Source organism: Rhinoraja longicauda, chromosome 2, assembly GCF_053455715.1.
Source record: "Rhinoraja longicauda isolate Sanriku21f chromosome 2, sRhiLon1.1, whole genome shotgun sequence".
Classification (NCBI taxonomy): Eukaryota; Metazoa; Chordata; class Chondrichthyes; order Rajiformes; family Arhynchobatidae; genus Rhinoraja; species Rhinoraja longicauda.
The window spans coordinates 97,975,551-97,998,862 of NC_135954.1; the positions used below are offsets into that span (position 1 = coordinate 97,975,551).

Sequence of the window (23,312 nt, forward strand, 5' to 3'; positions counted from 1 at the left end):
ATACACATTCTTGGCTCTTTAACTCTCCATCCTCGCACTGTTACCTATGGGCAGTTGTACAGTCCTATCCGGGTGGAAGTTACCGTTTCGGATATCCAAGACATTTTATTTTACATAAATGTTGGAGACTCAAAAATATAGTAATCAGAAGGAAGCATAGTTTCCTATGCTATATAGCATAGTTATTCATGCCTTGCAAATGTATGTAATTCCCTCGGGGAACCCTCTCTAAATTGCAGCCTTTTCCTTTTTATGGTACAAGAGGCCTTTCACGAACATATAAGCCTACATTGCTAAACTTTGTATTTTAAATCAGTAGTCATAGTGCTGGTGGCACAAAGAACAACAATTTAATTTCCAGGACAATATTGTCTAGCAATCCCTCAATGTTGGTCTTTAAAGTTTATTATCTTCTAAACCTTTATAGAAATGAGCATAAAACTGAATGAGTAATGGGATTAATTGGGGTATTTATTCATTTGATTGATAGATGCGGCATTGGTACAGGCTCTCTGGCCTACCAGGTCTACATTGACCATTGGTCACCCTTTCACACTAGTTCTATGTTTTTGCACTTTTGCATCCACTCCCTGCATATTAGGGGCAATTTACAGTGGCCAATTAACCTACAACCCGCATGTCTTTGGGATGTAGGTGGAAACCAGAGCACCTGGAGGAAACCCACGTGGTCATAGTGAGAATGTATAAACTCCACACAGATAGCACTTGAGGTCAGGATTGCACACTGGCCCTTGAGGCAGCAGCACTGTCTCTGGCACTGTACCAGCAGCTCTACCAGTTATGCCATGATACAGTTGCTTGTCGTAGCCAGAGTCATACGGCATGGAAACAGACACGTAGGCCCACACCCCCAGGACTACCAGTCAACATCCACTTGTATTAGTCCTTGTAACAGTGTAACTCAATTCTGCTCTGTGGGCTTGTTCCAGGGATACATGCCGTGACAAACATCAACTGCCGCAGCAAAATGATCAACTCTGTAAAGGATGCACTTTCGTCTGATCAAACCATGTTAGGCTTCCAGCACAATGGGCTGTCTGCAATTAAATATTATGGACCACTGCATGGTTAAGTCCAGGACTGTTTATGGATGTACTGGTGCAGCCACTGCAGAATCTGTGAGGAAGGTCCACAGTTTCCCACTGACCTTGCAGATTGAGGGGCTCGAGCATGTAGTTAAAATGTATTACATTTATAGCTCATGGAATGTATGTGGAAATAAACCTGATAATTTAAATCTTGTAGCAAATGCACTCAATATTTGTAAGCTTTATGATTAGTATATATTTAGTGGATATATTAAGAATGTATGTTAAATGCTGGCATGACAAGTGGCAGTGACATCTTGCGATGGTTAATGTGTACATTATCAGAATGTGATGTATGTCCGACACATGATATAAAGTGACTAATTCTCTCCTCTCTTTCAGACATGGATGTGTCAAAATTTGATTAAACACAGTAATTTGTATGTGCAGCAGCTAATTGATTCTAATAAACAAATATGTTTATATCAAATAAAGTGCTTATTGGGTTTATGTTGCAGGTAAGCCTTTTTCATGACATCTTTACCAGTGCTGTAATATCATTCGAACTGAGATTTTATTGGGGAATGGGAAGCTATCGATGATGTCTATTGAATAAGTGGGAATTAAGTGTTCTGAGAAAATATCTCGTGTTATGTATCAGTTGGTAAATGTTGAGCATTTTATCCTGTTTTTAACTATTTTAATTGAAAAGCTTTAAGGTGTCATTTACTGAAGCGCAGTTAGAAACTTGAGCACCAAATAAATGACGTTGGATCCCAAACTGAAAGTTTAAAGCACCAAATTCCAAAACAAAATATGCATGTAAAGACACATAAGAAATTGAAACATGAGTAGGTGATCTAGGCACTCGAGCACCATCGCTAATTCTCATTGAGAAGCCAAAAGTTGCGGCTGCTAGACATTTTAAAAACTCATGATTCTGAAGATGTTCAGTTGGTCAGGTGGCATCAGTAAAGTGAGAAACTTTTAATATTTATCCTTCTGTGAGATTTTATTTAAAGCTGTTCAAAATCCAAGTGGACCACATGCACTGATTTATTTTTCCCCTCATCTGCTGATTTTTTTTTCCCCTCATCTACTGATTTTTCCCCTTTCATGTATTCTGTTAGGTGAAGTCTCAAGAACTCCAATAAATGTCAAACGTCACTTCCCTGTCACAGATCCACATTGATCTGTCATATTCCAAGTTTCTTGATGTCATATTTGTCACAGATTCCAGCATTTTCCAACCATTGATGCCATAACAGATTTGCACTTGCCTGTTTTTTCTCTTGATTTCTTAAATACAGTGATCATATTTGCTACCATCCATTCTGTGGGAATCATCCAGAATCTATGATGACACGCATCCATTTTGTTTGTTCTTTCAAACGTTGGGGCTCTTGATTATTAAGTCCTCAGGATTTATTAATTTCCGGTGTTCAGTAGCTTTGCTCATAATCTATTTCTTTACAAAGATTAATTTATTTTATTGCCTTGTTTGGTTCAGTAGTATGTCTATACCCAGCTAATTTGGCCCTTACACATTCAGAATTTCTTCAGTTCAGATGGAAAAGACTGGTTTCAGATTAAACCATAGAGGATTATACGTTTCCCATAACTTGAATGGCCTGTTTATTTATAATGTCTAGACTTGCCCTTGAATGATAGCTATTGCTTGAAGAATGGTTGATGTCTGTGGATCTATGTCGCAACAAGGAATCAAAGCCACAGTGGAATAAGCTTTTTTCAAAACAAATAATTTGAGTCAAGGTTTCCAAAATGTTTTGACTATAAAGCTTATCAACTTAAATGGTAACTAATAATGCAGATAATATTTTTTTCTTATTAATTGTTTTAGAAAGTAATGTAATTATGGTGGCAAACCCCTAGCAACAAATTTATTTCATATTGTTTCTAAATTAAGTACGTGAAATTATTGATGGTGCCCTAACTGTGAGCTCCTAAAGTTCTGCTGATCAAGGAATTGTTCCATTAATTTGGAAAATTGCAGACCACTGCACTATTTAAGAAAGTGAGAGGAAGATCAAGAAGTTATAAACAGATTCTATGAAATTGAACACTTGGCATGAGGTTAGAAAGCCAAACACTTTTAAGTTTCACTTAATCAGAGAGTTTAGTTTAGATATACAGCAAGGAAGCAGCCCTTTAGCCCACCTAGCCTATGTCAGCCATCAATCACCCTTTTACACTAGTTTATGATATCCTATTTTCTTACACATTAGGGATAATTTACAGTGACATGGTCAAAGAGAAAGCGTGCAAATTCTGCACAAGTCATGTTTTAACATAGGTCTTTGGCACTGTGAGGCAGCAATTCTACCAGTTGCCACTATGCTACCATTATTAAGAAAATCGCATTATTTTGTAAAGTGTTGATTTTGCTTGGCAGATCTGCTTTAATAGACCGCCGAAAGTCTATAAATGTTATGAGAACTTATGGAGGACATTTAACAAGTCCCTCATGACCAACTGTTGGCTAAAGTTGAAGCAGATGGCAAAAAAAGGCAAATTATTGATTGGTTAGGAAATTGTTTGACTTGCAGCAGACAATTTCAATCACTGCCTGTTTATTGGTACAATACAGCTTGTAGTTTTACAGAGAATTATGTTTGGATCTCAATTATTGACAAAGATGAATAGATGGGGATCTCTTAATCTGATATTATGAAATGTCATTTCAAGTAATGTACTATTCTGGTTTTATAGATTACTGAAGAGCTGTAACAATGAGTCTTTGAATGTTACTGTGCCTTTGCGGATGTTGGAGATCTTTTCCTCAGAAAAAACATATTTGCCCGTTGTACAGGATGTTAACAGTGTAACATCAATAGTTGAACAAATTTTGCACTACATGGTTCAGAAAGGTTAGTAACTTCTAATAATCAAGATAAATGCATCAATAATTTTTAAATGTTGGCATTTGAGGTCCTTTTAGTTAATTGCTTGGTCTCAAGATAAAAATGAAAATTGGAACAACTACTGTTCTTACAATGCAATTTTAAGTCTCAATATTCATGAATATAGCATATCGTGTCAGCTACATCTGGGAAAAGTTTGTTGCTTTAACCATTTAAATCCATGTTTGAATTCAGGCTCTAATTTGTCCTTGTGCAGGTTTACCCATTTTTCATTTCTCAATGGCAACTTGTAAACTGTGATTTACATTCCTTTCAATAGACAATAGACAATAAGTGCAGGAGTAGGCCATTCGGCCCTTCGAGCCAGCACCACCATTCAATGTGATCATGGGTGATCATTCTCAATCAGTACCCCATTCCTGCCTTCTCCCCATACCCCCTGACTCCGCTATCCTTAAGAGCTCTATCTAGCTCTCTCTTGAAAGCATCCAGAGAATTGGCCTCCACTGCCTTCTGAGGCAGAGAATTCCACAGACTTCAACCTAGTTTACAGCATTTCGTGCTCAAAATGGGGAAAATAATTTGTTTGTACTGGAGAAACCAAATTTAGGTTGGTTTTGATAACCCTTGGAAAAACATGGCTAAAGGAGGGACTGTACTGACCGCTTAATGTTCTAGGGTTTGAGTGCTACCAGCAGGAAAGAGATGGAAGAGAGAGGGGAGGGAGAGTTGCATTTTTGATGTAGGAGAACACCATGGCAGTGGTCAGAGATGAAATTACTGAGGAATCATCTGGTGAGGCTTTCTAGGTGGTGTCAAGTGGCTATTAGATAGGCACATGGATATGCAAGAATGGGGGGATTAGGGGTATGGTCATAAAGACAAAGGAACTTGGGGAAAGTTAATGGGAATGTTTTGGGGGTTGTCCGCATTGAAGAAAGTTACTAGAGAGGATTGTGAGTGATAAGGTATGTGTGCATTTGCGAAGATGGGAATTGATTTGCAGATGACACTAAAAGAGGTGGTATCATGGACTGTGAAGTTAGTTATCACAAACTACTATGGGATCTTGATCAGCTGGATAAATGGAATAGCAAATAAAGTTTCATTTGGATAGGTGCGAGGTGTTGCACTTTGGGAAATCAAACCCGGGTAGGACTTTCATTATGGGAACAGTAGGGTCCTGGTGAGTGCTGTCGAACAGAAGGATGTAAAAGTGCATAATTTTCTGAAAGTGGTTTTACAGGTAGAGGGAGTTGCTCACCACCAGTCTGCATCCAACACATTATCCTCCAACATTTTTGTTGCTTCCAACGTGATCCTACCGCTAATCACATCTTCCCATCTCCACCCCTTTCTGCTTTATGCAGAGAATGCTCCTTTCGTAATTCCTTGGTTCACTTATCCCTTCCCACCCAAACTACCCTCTCAACAGTTACTTACCCCTGTAATTGCAGGAGATGTACCACCTTATACCTCCTCCCACAACTCTATTCAGGGAACCCGGCAGTCCTTCCAGATGAGACGGAGGTTCACATGCAGCTATTCTAACCTCATCTGGTGTTCCCGATGTGTGCTTCTGGACATTGTGGAGGCAAAGCGTAGAGTCGGTTACTGTTTTGTTGAACATTTACGCTTGGTTCGCCAAGGACTACTGGATCTCCCGGATGCTAACCATATGCCTCTCCTTCCCTTTCCCCTACTGACTTTTCTGTCCTGGGCCACCTCCATTGGCAGAGTAAGGCCACATTCAAATTGGAGCAACAGCATCTCATATTTCGCTTGGGTAGTTACAACCCAGCGGTATGAACGTTGAATTCGATAATTTTAGTCAACTTCTACAAACGCCCTCTCTCCCTCCTCCCCTCCCTCTGCCCCCCATCTCTGCTAAAAGTTAACCAGTTCCACAGTTTGCAATAAAGTGTCCCGCTTGGGCTCATGCCTGTCTAGCCAACAGTCAACCTATCAGGGAAACTCCTTGCGTAAGGTAATCTGTTGCTGGCCCGGATTTGTCCTGTTTTTATCTTGCTTCCAGTTTCACCCCTTCCTACAATCAGCCTGTAGAAGAGTCTCAGCCTGAAACATCACCTATCCATTTCCTCCTGAGATGCTGCCTGACCTGCTGAGTTACTATAGCATTTTGTAACTTTCGCTGAGCTGGAGGCAGCTTTAGGCACTCTGGCCTTAATGAATAATGGCATTGAATTTAAAACCGGGATGTTATGTCCACTCTGCTGCAGGAAAGAATTCATGGGAGAGTTAGGGCTGTCTGAAGGACTTTATTCCTTGGACTGCGGAAGACTGAGGGATGATCTTATCAAGGTGTATAAAGTCTTGAGGGACGTGTAAAATGGACAAATCCGTTTTTCTCCACGGATTGGGGAATCAAGAAGTAGAGGCAAAGTCCTGGAGGACTGGAGAGCAGGCAATGTTGTTACTTGGTTTAAAATGGGAGGTAGAAATAACCCAGCAAATTAAAGGTCAGTGAGGCTCACATCATTTGTTCAGCTGCTATTGGAGATTATTTGGGATAGGATTCCCCTCATTTGGCAGAGAATGGACTGATTGGGGCTAGTCAGCACGGTTTTGCCTGGAGTAGGTCATTATCTTACAAACTTGATTTGAGTTTTTGAGGAGGTACGAAGGTGATCAATGAGAGTATGGAAACGTATGTTGTCTACATAGATTTTAATAGGACTTTTGATAAAGTCCCTCATGGTACGATAATCCATAAGATTAAGATACATGGGATCTATGGTGACGTGTTTGTTTGGATTCAGAACTGTCTTACTCATAGAGGGTTGTGGTGCAAGGGTGCTATTCTGGCTGGAGGTCAGCGACCAGTGAAGTTTCACACAGATCTGCACGGGGATCTCTGTGATATCTACATTTCCGTGCATGTCATTTATATATTTGTTGGTTAGTACGTTTGCTGATGAAACTAAGATTGGTGGAGTTGCATGCAGTGAGGAAGGTTGATAAAGTATGCACTGAGATAGAGATCAGGTACAGAAATTGCAGATGAAGTTTAACCGAGCAGATGTGAGGTGTTGCACTTTGGGAGGTTGAATATAAGGTAAGTATGTAGTTAATGGCAAGTAATTTAACAGTGTTGGTGTAATTCAACGCCATTTATTTTTCCAGATGTTACATTGTCTTTAGATTATTTTTTTTGCAGGTTACTATAAATCACTTTACATGCTGATGAATCATAGGCTTCCATCAAGTTTCGAATATTCTGATGTTTCACGGGCTTCACGTGTTCCACTTGCAATTACACTGTTAGAGAATTTTCTGAAGCCACTGCACTTTCAATATGCCTCGTGCCCAGAAGGTTCAAGGTGAGAGGAAAATATCAAATAACGGTTAACTGATTGATGATACTGCGATTCTTTTTAAATTCAAATAATTTCTGTTGTATTGGACATGTTTATAATGTGTCATGTTGCTGCTGCAGTGCAGTATATCATAGTTTCTGTCAAATGCATATATATATTTTTTCTTGTAAAGTTCATTTTTTAATTGTTTACTAGCAATGAACTAACCTAACCATGTAACTAAGCATGTTGATGAGGGTAGATGATAGTCAACATGGACTTCAGTAAGGCCTTTGACAAGTCCTACTAGTGAGGATGGTTCAAAAGGTAAAAACACAAGAAATTCATGATAGTTTGGCAAATTGGATCCAAAATTGGGTTGGTGGTGGAAGACAGAGGATGATGGAAAAAGATTGTTTTATGATTGGGAAGCTCTGACCATGGAAACATCTTTTTTTCTATCATGCAATCCTATCAAAGTGATCACCCCCATTCTTATTTCTGTGTTCCACCCATATAGCATTTCTAGATCGTTCTATAGGCATAAGTGCTGCCTAAATGGCATCCATGATCAAAAGAACAAGTCCTCTCTTACCCCCAGTTCTACACACATCTGCAGTGTAGTCTGAAACATTGAGCTGCCAATCCCTCTGTAAAAGGGATTGAGTTGCCAATCCTATGTTCTGCAAAAACTATAATATTACATTTGATTCTGACCACGCTCTGAATTTATCTACCTTGCATGTTAAGCTTCTATTTTTTTTTTAAATGTAGTTTAGCCTGGCAGACTTTTGCTCCTGCCTGTGCTGCCTTCTGAACATGCTCATTTAAACTTTATTTATCTGTCTCAACTTTCTCATCTGCCACACTGTAGTAGTCTTGGCTTCCAACCCCCTCGTCCCGATAGACTAGGTTATCCCTCCCTAGCAGCTCGAGCAAATCGCCCCACCGAGATATTGGTCCCCACGCCGATTCAGGTGCAACCTGTTCCTTACATACAGGTCACCTTAGTCCCAGAACAGACAGCAATGGACTAAAAACCTTAATCGTTTCATCAGTGCCACATTCATCTGCTCTATCCTCGAATACCATCCTTCACTGGCACATGGCAATAGAAGTAATCCAGAATTTGTAAACCTCAATGTCCAGCTTTTTATCCATCTGCCTGACTCCCGATGTTCACTCTGCAGGACTTTATGGTATTTTTTCTAGCTTTATAATGATAGATAGATTGGGAGGAGTGAGGGGCATTTTTTTTGTTGTCTTTTTTGAGCCCTTTAAATTCATAAAAAGGTGGATTATGTGCACTTTCATGTCATACAATTTTTGCAATTTGTAGTGTAATCTATTAACTGCTTACTTGCTCTTATTTGAAAATCATGAGTATACTTGTTCACACAGGCATCAGGTTTTTGCTATATTGGCAAAAGAGTTTTTCACTGCACCATTCACAGACCAGATCTTCAATTTCCTTGTTCCGGCACTTTCTGCTGCAAGGGTTTCGTTTCCTTATGTACCTTTCTTAACCGCACTGTTAATACCGAAGACAACCTCGTCAGTAGGAATCGCTTATACCAGGGATATGGCACCTTGGCTTCTTTACTTCGTTCTTGCTGTTGGAGAACCACAGATAGGTATGTTTTCGGTTGCCCTTTTTGTTAGCACATAGAATTTGCATCTTCTAGTACTTTGAATAACCTCGGTTGATGATTTGCGATAAGAATTTTTTATCTTTCTCTTGGAATTGATTGCGAGTGCTGTATTTTACTCATTGTTATATCATAGTGTTTAACTGTAAACTGACTTTAGTATATTTTGCTTGTTTTATTTGTACTTGTTCCTCAGAAAATCTTTGTTTCTCTATCGGGTGTGATTTTGCTGTCTTAGCATTCTGCTACTTGCCGTGGTATTCTGTGTTAATGTACTTTTGGTGTTTGAGGTACATCAATTTTGCATTTTATGTACTCCCTCATTTAGCAATTCTGTCTGAGGAAGGCATGCTTGTTTATCTGAGGATGCTGCAGATTCTTTTACCACAGTTACCCGTCTCTTTGACTGGGTCAAATGGCAGAGAAATTGGTAGCGACTCGGAGAACGAAGAGGAGGAGGAGCGTAAGATGGTAACCAACAAGGTAAGAGAAACATGTAATTGCTTTTGTTGTTTATTTTAGTTGCATTTAAAATTATTTCTTTTAAATGTGTACATTTTCTTGAAAGTAATTTGCAAAGCATTTTAGTAGGATATCTTTGATCTTGTTGGTGTTAATGTTATGGGTTGTGCTCATTTTATAGATTAAAAGCAATGTTCAGTAACTTCTTGTAGGCTTTTGAGAATTTTCTTTGGTCAAACTAATTGGAAGAAAACAATTTGTTTTCATTAAAACATTTTCTCGTCTTATCAATGAATTGATATTCAAACCCTCTTAATGCATCATGGTACCTTATCCAAAGTCTCTGATCATGTGCAATTGCAAAATGTGATTAGTTAATAAGATTTTTAATTATGCCTTGGTTATATTTCAAGTAGGTATGAAAATGACTGTTCTTAGTTTCAAAATTTTTCAAATCAGATATTTGTATCATGGTCAGTTCTGATTCTGCAACTTGTTCTTGGTCTCAAACTTTGTTAGTGAGTGTAATTGAAAAGTGATTCACTTCCGTCCTCCCTGTAAACCGTATGTCCATCTAAAGCCGCTTGAAAACCAATATCATATCCGATTCCATCACTCCCCCTGGTAGTGACATGCCCCACACATCTCCTTTAAGCATTATTCCAATAAAGCCTGTCACTTTCATGTCAGTATTTTATCACCCTTTTAGTGTATCGGCAAGTTTTATTTCTAATCTTTCAAAGTTTTTTGCACTATCCCTTTAAAAATTGTGGTTTATTTTGGTCATTGTGCTGCTATTCAAATACTTCACAAAGAAATTAATTGATTCTTTTGCATAATATGTGTGCACAGTGAATTTATAGTTTAGACTTTAGAGATACAGCATGGAAACAGGCCCTTCCTACCTCCGAATCTGTGCCGACCAGCGACCACCCCTTACACCATCCTGCACACCAGGGACAATTTACAGAAGCCAATTAATCTACAAACCTGTGTGTCTTTGGAGTGTGGGAGGAAACCAGAGCAGCCGGAAATTGCCCACTCGGTCAGAGGGAGAACGTATAAACTCTGTACAGGCAGCGCCTCTAGTCATAATCGAACACTGGTCACTGGCGCTGTAGGCAGCAACTCCTCCACTGTGCTGCCCTGAACTTGTACTCTGTTCTATTTAAAGGGCTATGGTAGAATTTCGGTGAATTTAATTACTGCAGAGTGTCTCAAGAAGCTGGACACTAAACAACAAACAAATGCCTTGCTAAACCTGGTTTGGAAGGAATCTGTAAGTGAAGATGTTTTCACTATGATGGCGTCCATCTGTCACACACTGATGGTACAACACAGAATGATGGTTCCAAAAATCAGGTAGGTGGGGTTACCACAGAAGATTTCATTTCTTAGATAATTATACTTGGGAAAGTTACGTTTTGAGGTTGAATTGTTCTGAAAACTTGTCAAAAGAAGCTCTGAAAATGAAGTCGTGCAGGTATTGAAAATATTGACTATTTTCCTTGATATGGACATGAACTAAAAATAAATTGAGATCTCCCAATTTTAATTTTGCCGTGGAGGAAGTTTCTCAGCTTCATAAATGCAATAGGTTTCCGTCGAAGTATTCCTTCCATGTTATCATCTGAACAGCAGGTAGTAAGATTCTAATTTTAATGGATGAACATTGAACAAAAATGGAGATAAGATTTTAAAAATAAAGCGAAGGAGACAAGAGATGCAAACAGTCCATTTAATCATCTGTAAGCACATTAAAATTGGAGGCATAACTTTTGTTAGCAGTGTAGTGCCTACGCACAGAAACAACATGGAGATGTACGAATACTGTGACACACACTTCGGTTAATTTCAAATCATCGAAGTTCATATACCGTAATAGTTCATTGTCTGCAGCAATCATTGAATCAATAATGGCCTGAAGAAACCATTCAACTAATCAAGTCTTCTGGTGTGAACTTCAGGGGCCAATTTAATTTAGTTTTAGTTTAGTTTATTATTGTCACGTATACCGAGGTACAGTGAAAAGCTTTTTGTTGTGTGCTATCCAGTCAGCAAAACGCCTATACATGATTACAATCAAGCCGTCCACAGTGTACCGATACGGGATAAAGGGAATAGCATTTAGTGCATGATAAAGTCCAGTAAAATCCAATTAAAGATAGTCTGAGGGTCGCTCATGATGGTAAGTCAAGACCACTCTCTAGTTGGTGATAGGATGGATCAGTTGCCTGGCACAGCTGGGAAGAAATTATTCCTGAATCTGGAGGTATGCATTTAGACATTTCAGTACCTCTTGCCTGATGGAAGAGGGGAGAAGAGGAAGTGGCCAGGATGAGACTCGTCCTTGATTACGCTGGTGGCCTTACTTCCTTCTGCGGAAAAAAAAAGACTTTTTTTGTGCTGCTTCTCCATATCATATGACATGTTTTAAAACTACTTTGGCAGAGCCTGTTAAATTAGATTTTATGGGATAATGTCGATCGAGGAACATTGACTTATAAATGTAAACCTTTTTGTTTGCGTTTTGCTGCATTGTTCATTTCAAACATCACTTTATACTACCTGATATGGCTTCTTTGCAGTATTGCCCTGTGCTGAATGCTCATCCTTGGAATTAAGTACAAAAATTGTAAGCAAATATATGTCATTTATCCTTTTATGTTTGCTCAGAGATCATGACTCATCCATTACTTAAGTGACACTTCGCAGGACTAACCTCATCCCTTAATTCCCATAATATACAAAATACTATTGATCTTTAATGTGCTCACCAACTGAGCCTCTGTGTTCATCAAGGAAAGAGAATTCACTGCTCTCTGAGTGATAAAAATCTCTCTTCTTCTGTCATGTAAGACTGATTATTAACCATGGACTCCAGACACCCCAGCCAAAGGAACACAATTTAGCCATTGCATCTTCCTGGTTAAGCACCAAAAAAATAATTTTGACAAGATGAACCTTCCTTCTTCTAATGCTGCTAACGTATTGGTCCAATTTACTAACTCTCGCCTACAACAAATCCACCATCCCAGGAATCAAACTTGTAAAGTTAATTGCACTTCTATCACACATACATTCTTGGGTAAGGAAATGTTATGTATTCCAAATGTGGTCTCTTCTATAATTTAGTAAGACATTTTTATTCTTGTACTCCAATCCTCTTGCAATCAAGGCCAGATTACCATTTGCCTTCCCAATTGTTCGCTCTTACTGAATGTTCTTTTAGTGACTCACTAGACCAAGTGGACCCGCTGGATCCAAACCTCTCCTGCATTGGTGCAGCATCCCTCCCCCATCCCCTTCCCCCCTCCCCATCCTCTTCCCCCTCCCCCCTCTGAGATGCAGTATAGAAATCAAATCCATGCCAATCATCGATCACGTTCACACTAATTCTATGTAATCCCTCCTTCTCATCCACCCCCTACACATTACCTGCAATTTTACAGCGGCCAATTAACCTACAAACGTACAGATCTTCGGGATATGAGAGGAAACGCCTACAGGTGCTCCAGTTTCAATGGTTCAATTAAGAGAAATAAAGCACCATTGAAACTGGAGCATCTGGAGGAACCCACACGGTCACAGGGAGGAAGTGCAAACTGCACGGACGAACCCGATATCAGGATCCAGCCTGTGTCTTTGGCACTGTGCCACAAATACTGTGTATGTTAAAATCCTGGTTTGGAACTTAACCTATACAATTCAATAAACAAAGACCCTAAATCTATGGATGCCAATATATTGCTGATCATGTGAACTACATAAGTAAAATTGCCAATAGTACATGGGTGGTACAATAGGAAGAATTAATCAGGAAGATGGCACTTGGGTGTTTTTGGAGCAGATTTCACATTATTAAAAGTCTTGACTCTTTGGGGTCTATTCTCTCCCATGCACTCATCAGAGTTAATTTTCAATTCCTCCTGCATTCATATTTTAGTGACTTGCTGCTGCAGGCTTTTGCTCTGGTTAGCCAAATGTTAACACTTTTTGCAGGTGATTGCTTCATGCACCGTCCGATGAATATTGCGCATTGAAGAAACTTGGTGCCATTGATTCCTGGAATGTGATGTTGATACAGTCAAAACTTGGGGCAGAATGTGATGTTGAGGCAGGAGGTCTTGAACAGTACATTAAGGGTAATAGTAAGGCTTAATTATTCTATTATATGGCTTGATTATTTTTTTTGTTGGGTATGTTGGAACAGAGCTTTCCTTCAGGTTCATAAATAGCTGAGGTTTAACTCTGTCATGGCGTCGGAGGGAATTGTATGTTTAACCTGTACCTTGAATCTGGCTTTTACGTGGAGCCCAGTCACCCTCTTAATTATAGCTCAGATTGGGCGAGCACAAAGAACACATCTTTAAGCAGTGGTGAATTTCTCAAACAAAGTGTTTTGTTCAAAGCCTTAACAGTACACATTGGGACACACTGAGAGAACCTAAAGTGTTTCAAAGATTCACAGCACCCAGTCTCTTATGTTCTGTTTCAATGATTACATGTGGATTACATGTGGATATTACATTGTTGAAACATCATCAGTTATCAATGTTTATTTGTAATCATTCATCCTTGTTTTCTCTTAGAGTAACCTTCAACTTTTTGTCTCCTCTTAATTAATTCTCCTCTTAAATAGGAGGGTGACTTATTTATTTACTTATTTATTTACACCCTCCTATTTGTCCATTTTGGTGTAATAAAGAACTCTTCTTATTTCATGATTAGTTTTATTGTCCTTAGCTTAGTTTAGAACAGTCTAACTAGTTATGACTTATTGTCTAAATACCTCCTAGAACTATCTATTGCTTCTCCCAACATGACCTCGATGTTACCTTCACTTTGTGGCATTTTTCCCTATCATGCTTCCCGAGTATGTATGCTCTTGGTTTATACATTTTCCAAACCTGCAATTTTTCCAATTTCCAGTATTTCCTACATCATATAGTGTAGACAATGTGGCTGGTACAAGGAGATTTATGCGCCATAGTTTTGTTTATCCATGCCAATATAATTGTCTTTTGGTGTCCATGGTGTCATCAAAAACAGAGTTATTGTGGTTTTCAACTCATAAGTGATTCAAGGCTCATTTTAGTGTACAGTAACAGCTTGCTATAACAGACCACATGGGGAGATGGTGTCCATTATTACCGATTGTCCGCTATAACCGAGTAAGGGGGGGTTAATATCTACAGTACTAATCGAAAAACAGCCAATAAACATACACTGCAGTGTTTATTATGTTGTGTGGGCAATCTATTATCTTGGGACAACACAGTACAAAATACACAATACCTGTGGTGCCATGGTAGAGTCGCTACCGTACAGTGCCAGAGATCCGGGCCTAACCATGACCTTGGGTGCTCCCGGTGGCAGCGTGGGTTTCCTCTGGGTACTCAGGTTGCCTCCCGTGTTGCAGAGACGTGCGGGTTTGTTTTGCTTCTGTGGGTTGTGCCGCTCACTCATGGAGTCGCTGCCATGTGGGGCCGGGGGCCTGGGTTTGATCCTGGCCTCGGGTGCACTCTGGCCATGTGGGTTTCCTCTGCGTGTTCCGGTGCACTGGTTCTATCGTGCACTCTGAGTTGTCCCTAGTGTTTGGGGTGGAGCTTGTGGGCCGGACGCCTGGGTGGGGATTGCAAGATCAGGGTGCCCAGGGAAACTCACGCTGTTACAATGGCCTTGTCTTAGCAATTTGAGAGGAAAGCTAGTTCCACTGCAGTAGTTGTGTGGGGGGAAAGATGGAGCCACTGTGGTAGTGTATGGGTGTTCAGTGATCGGCACGGACTTCGTGTTTCCAAGATGTATCTCTAAACCGAACTGTTAAAATGGTTCAAAAACTGCATTTTCTCCATCCACCTTCCTTGATACAGTGATCTCAGTCTACAACAAATGTGATCTACTACAGTGCCCTCCATAATGTTTGGGACAAAGACCCATCATTTATTTATTTGCCTCTGTACTCCACAATTTGAGATTTGTAATAGAAAAAAATTACATGTGGTTAAAGTGCACATTGTCAGATTTTAATAAAGGGTATTTTTATACATTTTGGTTTCACCATGTAGAAATTACAGCTGTGTTTATAAATAGTCCCCCCATTTCAGGGCACCATAATGTTTGGGACACAGCAATTTCATGTAAATGAAAGTAGTTATTTTTATTATTTTGTTGCATATCCTTTGCATGCAATGACTGCTTGAAGTCTGCGATTCATGGACATCACCAGTTGCTGGGTGTCATCTATGGTGATGCTTTGCCAGGCCTGTATGCAACCGTCTTCAGCTTATGCTTGTTATGGGGGCTAGTCCCCTTCAGTTTTCTCTTCAGCATATAAAAGGCATGCTCAATTGGGTTCAGATCGGGTGATTGACTTGGCCACTCAAGAATTTACCATTTTTTAAGCTTTGAAAAACTCCGTTGTTGCTTTAGCAGTATGTTTGGGATCATTGTCTTGCTGTAGAATGAACCACCGGCCAATGAGTTTTGAGGCATTTGTTTGAACTTGAGCAGATAGGATGTGTCTGTACACTTCAGAATCCATTATGCTACTACCATCAGCATTTGTATCATCAATGAAGATCAGTGAACCTTCAGCAGCCATACATGCCCAGGCCACAACATCCCCACCACCGTGTTTCACAGATGAGGTGGTATGGTTTGGATCTTGGGCAGTTCCATCTCTTCTCCATACTTTGCTCTTGCCATCACTGTGACAGAAGTTAATCTTCGTCTCATCTGTCCACAAGACCTTTTTCCAGAACTGTGGTTGCTTTTTTAAGTACTTCTTGGCAAACTGTAACCTGGCCATCCTATTTTTGCAGCTAACCAGTGGTTTGCATCTTGCAGTGTAGCCTCTGTATTTCTGTTCATGAAGTCGTCTGCGGACAGTGGTCATTGACAAATCCACACCTGACTCCTGAAAAGTGTCTCTGATCTGTCGGATAGGTGTTTGGGGATTTTTTTTAATTATAGGGAGAATTCTTCTGTCATCAGCTGTGGGGATCTTCCTTGGCCTGCCAGTCCCTTTGCGATTAGTAAGCTCACCAGTGCTCTCTTTCTTCTTAATTATGTTCCAAACAGTTGATTTTGGTAAGCCTAAGGTTTGGCTGTTGTCTCTAACTGTTTTATCCTTGTTTCTTAGTCTCATAATGGCTTCTTTGACTTTCATTGGCCCAACTTTGGTCCTCATGTTGATAAACAGCAATAAAAGTTTCCAAAGGTGATGGAAAGACTGGAGGAAAGACGAGGTGCTGAGAGCTCTCTTATACCTCCATTAAGGAGGCATTTAAACACACCTGAGCAATTACAAACGCCTGCGAAGCCATGTGTTCCAAACATTATGGTGCCCTGAAATGGGGGGACTATGTATAAACACAGCTGTAATTTCTACATGGTGATACCAAAATGTATTAAAATGGCCTTTAATAAAATCTGATAATGTACACTTTAACCATGTGTGATTTTTGTTTTCTATTACAAATATCAAATTGTGGAGTACAGAGGCAATTAAATAAATGATGGGTCTTTGTCCCAAACATTATGGAGGGCACTGTATGTCATTCACCAGGATGTTGTCAGGATTGTAGTGTATTAGCTGCGAGGAGATTTGGACAAACGTGGATTGTGTTCTCGTAAGTTCCATAGGCAGAGGGGCAATTCGAGGTTTTTGACTGTCAGAGGTACTGTGATTTATAGTTTACTTTAAACATCAAAATTGCATTTTAATGCTGATCCAATTTGTACATGTTTAGCCGTAGGAAATTGTTAAGCAAAGGAATGGATTACTTGAAAAATACTTGAACTATGATTAAAGACAAAAATAGGAATCTTTTGGTTTTAGAGAAGATGCATAAGACTTGACTCTGGGACTTATCATATTATATCTCTCAATATTCTTGAACATAGAAGGTTATTTGGTTCATCGCCCCCACCGTATTCCTAACAGTTCCATTTAATTCTCTACACTATTCTTTTGCATGCCTGACATTTTTATCTTCATTTTCCAGCAATCTGACCGTACCAAGATAATTTATAGTATCCAATTAACCTTCCAATTATGTAGCAGCGTAGAAATCCGTCTTTATTTTGTGCAATATGGAAAAAGATGCACCCAAAATTTGACTTCCTTTTATGAAAGGAGAATTAAACATTGATACTTGTGTAGCAAAGCATTTATTAGACCCAAATATTTAAACAAAGCTAAAGCGTTGTGAGAATTTTGTGTAACAGACTAACAAATCTTGAAATCTAAAGAGGCAAGATTGTCTATACCTGAAACAATTGTGAAGTGGTAGCAATTATCTAAAGCCTTTAAAGAAATAGGTAATTAATGATTTTAGGAACTCCACAATGCTGATTCTCAGTAAAACTGATTTAAAGCAGGGTATTCCACCCAGGAAATGGCAGCTGTGCTGGTACAATTGCAGCCATAGCTTTGCTTTCTTCACTTCAGTGAGCATCTTTAGAGATAATTCACCAGTAAACGTGGCCAGAGTGAAGACGCATTTAAAATCAGTAGTTATTGCCCAGGGAGGTAGGGTATTTGCAGCAATAAATGCAAACATCCGAATTCAGCAACATCTATGTTCTTGAAACCTCACATCCTGCCTTGATGTAATTAACCTATAAAACGCTAATTATCCTAATCGAGCATTGACAATTTCACTGACATCTTACTTCCTCTGGCAGCTATAAAGCTTTCTAAACTAAAATAGTGGCTAATAGACTTTCAGTGCATTATTTACATTACTGTTTTGCAGTGAACAGCATTAAGCAGAAAACAAGATGAACAGGGCACTTAAATCTACAACCAATTATTTTGTGGTAGTAGGTTTAGTGGCTCCAGTGTTCTGTCAGCTTTTAGCATTCCTATTGATACACTAATGGTTGATACTAGAGTTAGTTAAACCTTGAACAAGTTGGAGTTTGTAAATAGGATGTTGCTTTTAAATCCCAGACACTATTTACAGACTTTTAAAATAGTTATTCAATATGTTGAAAGTGATAATTAAGTAGGTTGATATTCTGGTTATGTACTTTCACTAGAATCTTAAGCAGACGCCCAGTTTTACAATGCATTCTGACACTTGCGTGTGAAGGTTCAAGCAATGCTGATAACTGCAGTGTCCAATTAAGCGCTAATTAAAAGTCTAATTTTATCCTGATGTGATCGTTGTTCAGCTGACGTTTTGGATCAATGACGTTACTGGAGGCATTAGTAATTTTAAATGCATGTAATTCAGGAATGGATATTTCATATCTGTTGTGTGGCTCAGTCTTTATGTTGACCTAGAATGACACAGAATACTATTTCATATTTTATTTTCTATGTGAGTAGTGTTTTCTGTGTAATCATCTGTGCGATGTATCCACCGGGCAGCCGTGCCCAATCGTTCCTGTTGCCTGGCGGTGCCGGGTGTTCGAGGTGCACCACGGGCTGGCCCACCCTTCCATTCGGGCGACGACGACCCTCGTGGCTTCCCGTTTCGTTTGGTACGGGTTACGTAAGCAGGTTGGACATTGGGCGCGCACCTGTATCCCGTGCCAAACTGCAAAAGTACAGCGGCATGTGCGTGCGCCGCTCTAGGAGTTCCCCGTCCCTCGCCACCGTTTTGACCACATCCATGTGGACATCGTGGGGCCGCTGCCGCCTTCTCGGGGTTTCACCTACCTCCTGACTATGGTGGACCGTTTCACGCGGTGGCCGGAGGCGGTTCCACTGCCGGACACTTCTGCCTCTACTTGTGCCCGTGCCTTGGCGGCTCACTGGATTGCCAGGTTTGGGGTGCCGCTTGACATCACGTCTGACAGAGGGTCGCAATTCACCTCTGAGCTGTGGTCGTCCATGGCTCAACTACTGGGGGTTAACCTGCACCGCACCACAGCGTACCATCCGCAGGCGAACGGCCTGGTGGAGCGTTTCCACCGCCAGCTCAAGGCTGTTCTGAAGGCCCGGCTCGTTGGCCCGGACTGGGTCGACGCTTTGCCGTGGGTTTTACTGGGCGTCCGCACCGCCCCCAAGGAGGACGGCCACCTCCTCGGCTGAATTGGTGTACGGGGCTCCGCTGACAGTGCCCGGTGAGTTCGTTCCCTCCGCCCAGGGTCAGGCAGAACAGCCCTCGGCCGCCCTGCAACGCCTTCGGGAGACGGTGGGCTCGCTGGTGCCGATGCCGACGTCTCGCCACGGTTCGGTGCGGTCACATGTCCCTTCCGCCCTGCAGGACTGTCCTTTTGTTTTCCTGCGCCGGGATGCCCACCGGACACCCCTTCAGCGGCCGTATGAGGGACCGTTCAAGGTGCTTGAGCGGGGCTCTGCCACTTTCGTTTTGGACATGGGGGGTCGTCCTGAGACGGTCTCTCTCTCGCGGCTGAAGCCGGCGCACGTGGACGTTAGCCAGCTGGTTCTACTGGCGCGGCCTTGCCCTCAGGGTCGTCCTGCGTCCCGGTCCTTACACCCAGAGTTCCCACGGGTGCCTTCCCCTGGCGGGGTGGTTCCGGTTCCTGCGCCCGCCGTGGTGCTCACGCGGGCTGGTCGTTTTGTCTGTCCACCTGTCCGTTTCGTGCCTCCGGTTCTTGGGGGGGGGGGGGTCCTGTGGCGGTGCCCGGGGTGTGTGTTCGTTGCGGATTAAAGTGTTGTTCCTACTTACCTGGCGTCTGGCCTGATTTCTGTGGCGTCCAGACCCACTACAACATGCTTGTACATCTAGAGGTATTTCTATATAACTTGTACTTCAGAACTAATGGGAATCTTCAACTACAGTAACCACACATCAGAACCAAGATCTCACAAACCTCAGTAGTAAACTGCAATATGCAGACTGCAGTTGTGTTTGGTTGTGCTTGACAACCTGGCACGTAACATCCCTTAACATCCACCAATGCTCTCCACTAATCTTCCCCTGCCATACAACACAGCTTCCAACAATAAAGATTTGGTGACACTGGAAAATGTGGACCGTTTGTGTCTTTGAAGCCACCTCTCGGAGAACATCGAAGGTATTGATGACAAAATTTGTTATTTCCATCGATACACCTTTGGTCGCTTGAAGGAGGAGGTAATTGAAGATAAAGACGACAGCCCATCATAATGCTTGTGGTATCCCTGATGGTGGTGATCCCAGCCCTCCTGTTTGCACCTGAGACCTGGACAGTGTGTAGAGGTCATCTCAAGATACTGGAAAAATACCACTAACGATATCTTCAAATTTGCTATAATTTTCCCAGGCTAACCTCCCTACTGCTGAAGATTCTAGTTACTTCTGCGCCATTGGGTATGCCTTATTCGCATTGGCATCATCATACACTATTCCAAGTTCTGTCATAGGAAAGAATGATTGGATTGGTAAAGGAATAGATTTAAGGATGTGCTGAAAACCACCTTGTGAATCTGCTCTTTAGTTGCTTAATGATTTGGGAGTTGTTGGCTCAAGATTGCTCAAAGTGGCAAAGGAGATCTTGGGATGGCATTGCAAACTTTATCTCCATGCATCTTGAGAACACAACCTCTGTAAACAGTAAATGGAATATATCATCATTCATGCTTTTAGCTTGCTCTGTCACTCACAACCTGCCCCATCTGCATTTCCCACATTGACCACATCTATTGTCTCAGAATCCATAGAGCTGGAGTGGAAGGAATGGTGCTGAAGTCTGAGCAATAACTACCATTTTTATAGTCAGTGATTCAGACTTGAATGTACCTGTTTTTCCTGTATGCAAATTGCTAGGCGTCTAGATTGTCTGGAAGGCTGGTGTAGATTTGGGTCATTAGTGATCTTTCAGAGCATTTCATGGAAGCATACTTGACTTCTGCCGCTGATATATATGAGACAGAGCCAGTGGGCGATGGGGATTTGGCCAGGTGGAACCATGCTTCCCTGTTCAAAATTAGATAGAGGCATTGAGCTCATCCGGTGGAGATGTGTCGTTACCAGAGATTGCCCTTGATTTTGGGTTGTAGCCCATGAATGTATTATGGCCCTGCCACAATTGCTTGGCATCTGCTTGATTGAACTGAGTCTCCACCTTATTTTGAAATTCTCTCTTGGCACTCGTGACAGCCTGGTGGAGGTTGTACTTGGCTTTCTTGTTCAGTGCAGGATCATCTTGACTATCATGGAACTTGACTTTAGCAGGGAGTGAATCTTCCTGTTCATCCAAGATTTCTTGTAGGGATAGGGATAAATCAAAATTGACTCTGGCAGAATGCAGTTGCCAATGCATTTTTTAATTAAACCAATGACAACTGAAGTACATTCATTCAGGTCTTGACCATGTTTCTGTCCACTTGCCACTTTTAGGGAAGCATGTACCTGCACCACTATCTCTGTTCCACAACACTCCCCAGGACCCTACAATATACTGTGCAAGTCCTGCCCTTGTCTTTTACCAAATGTAACACTTACAAAATGCAACACTTACCAAATTCCTTGGCCTATTGGCCCAGTTGTTCCAGATCCCATCAAAACCTTAGATAACCGTCTACAATGTCCACCAGGACACCAAGGGTTGTTTCATCTGCACAAGTATTAACCATGCTAACTATATCTACATCTGAATCATTAATATATGTAGTGAACAGCACTGGACTCAGTACCCTTCACTGTGACACACCACTCATTATAGTCCACCAGTCTGAAAAAAAATAAACCTCTGCCACCACCCTCTTCTAATTTCAAGTCAATTCTATATTCATTTGGCTGGCTTGTCTGGATCCCATGTGATTTAACTTTCCAGTTTGTACTGTGTGGTATCTGATAGGTAGTGAATTTTGTCATATGAAAAGAGCTGAAATGTTGAAAGACGTTTTATTAGTGTTGCACACTGCTTATGCTTATGTAGACTGCACTTTAATCTTGTCATTTTTCTATAACATTACTCAGTATATTTGCATATATTTATTGGATCATTGTTCAAAGTGTAGTGATCAGATGTTACCACTTATTTTCAGTGTAACGAAGCATGGTGTACTTGATTTACTCAAAATATTTGAATAGGGCTGTAGTAGTTAATGTCTAATCACCCTGTCTGCAGGTGACAGCTTTTGTTTGCATTTTCACATGGATCTAGTGTCTCAAAGGTAAATGAGGCCAGTATTTATTGGCTAATTCTACCTCCGCTGTAGTTTGCTCTTTTCCTGTAATTGTTCAGAATTAGAATTATTACATTTGATTGTGTTTGATTAAGAAAATGTGACAGTATTTGATTAAGAAAATAAATGTTAATGTTTTTTAAACATAAAGTAACAAAGTTTTAAAAAAAATAAAGAAAACTTAGTTCAGTATTAATGTTTTAATTCTGCGGGGAAGGTGTGCATTTCTTTTGCATATATCTGTCGGGTCTCCCAAATGACCTAGCCCAAAAGGCCATTTCTCGCAAAGCCTGGAATTGAATATTTACGTGCTCTACCATGAAAGGGAAGCTGTAATACAGTTGATTGAAAACTTGGTTTCACTAATTCTTCATACAATTACATTTTAAGCTGGTGTTTTGCAGCCGATTGTTAACTAATCATAGAACAAAGTCCAGTGAGGCACAGCAGGAACAGGTTCTTTGGTCCACAATGTCTGTGCCCACAATGATGCCAAATTAAACTAATCCCTTCTGCCTGGATGTCAAATCACCCCCCCCCTTCCCTGCACATTCATGCACCTATCTAAAGCCCTCTTAAATGCCACTATCCAATCTGCTTCCATCACCATCCCGATCAGTATATTCTAAGCACCTACCACTCTGTTTAAAAACTTTCCCTGTACATTTCCATTAAACCATCCTCCTCTCACCTTAAAGCTATACCCTTTAATGTTTGATATTTCCACAGTTGGAGAAAGATTCTGACTGTCAATCTATGCCTCAATGTTATACATTTTTATCATGACTCCCCTCAGCCTCCAATGCTCCAATGAAATCAATCCAATGTTGTCCAACTTTTCCTTTTAGCTATTACCCTCT

The 23,312-nt window shown here is 40.8% G+C and overlaps 1 protein-coding gene across 3 annotated transcripts in view; it reads left to right on the forward strand.

Moving 5' to 3' along the window:
* Positions 1–23,312, forward strand: part of ube3c (ubiquitin protein ligase E3C) — a 117,966-nt gene that overhangs the window by 14,780 nt on the left and 79,874 nt on the right. For all 3 annotated transcript variants that reach the window (XM_078424867.1, XM_078424884.1, XM_078424876.1), the window contains exons 6-11: positions 1,452–1,567; positions 3,780–3,937; positions 7,110–7,272; positions 8,650–8,882; positions 9,226–9,380; positions 10,534–10,721. In XM_078424867.1, the coding sequence (XP_078280993.1) occupies positions 1,452–1,567; positions 3,780–3,937; positions 7,110–7,272; positions 8,650–8,882; positions 9,226–9,380; positions 10,534–10,721 (1,013 nt within the window). The remainder of the gene's footprint in view (positions 1–1,451; positions 1,568–3,779; positions 3,938–7,109; positions 7,273–8,649; positions 8,883–9,225; positions 9,381–10,533; positions 10,722–23,312) is intronic.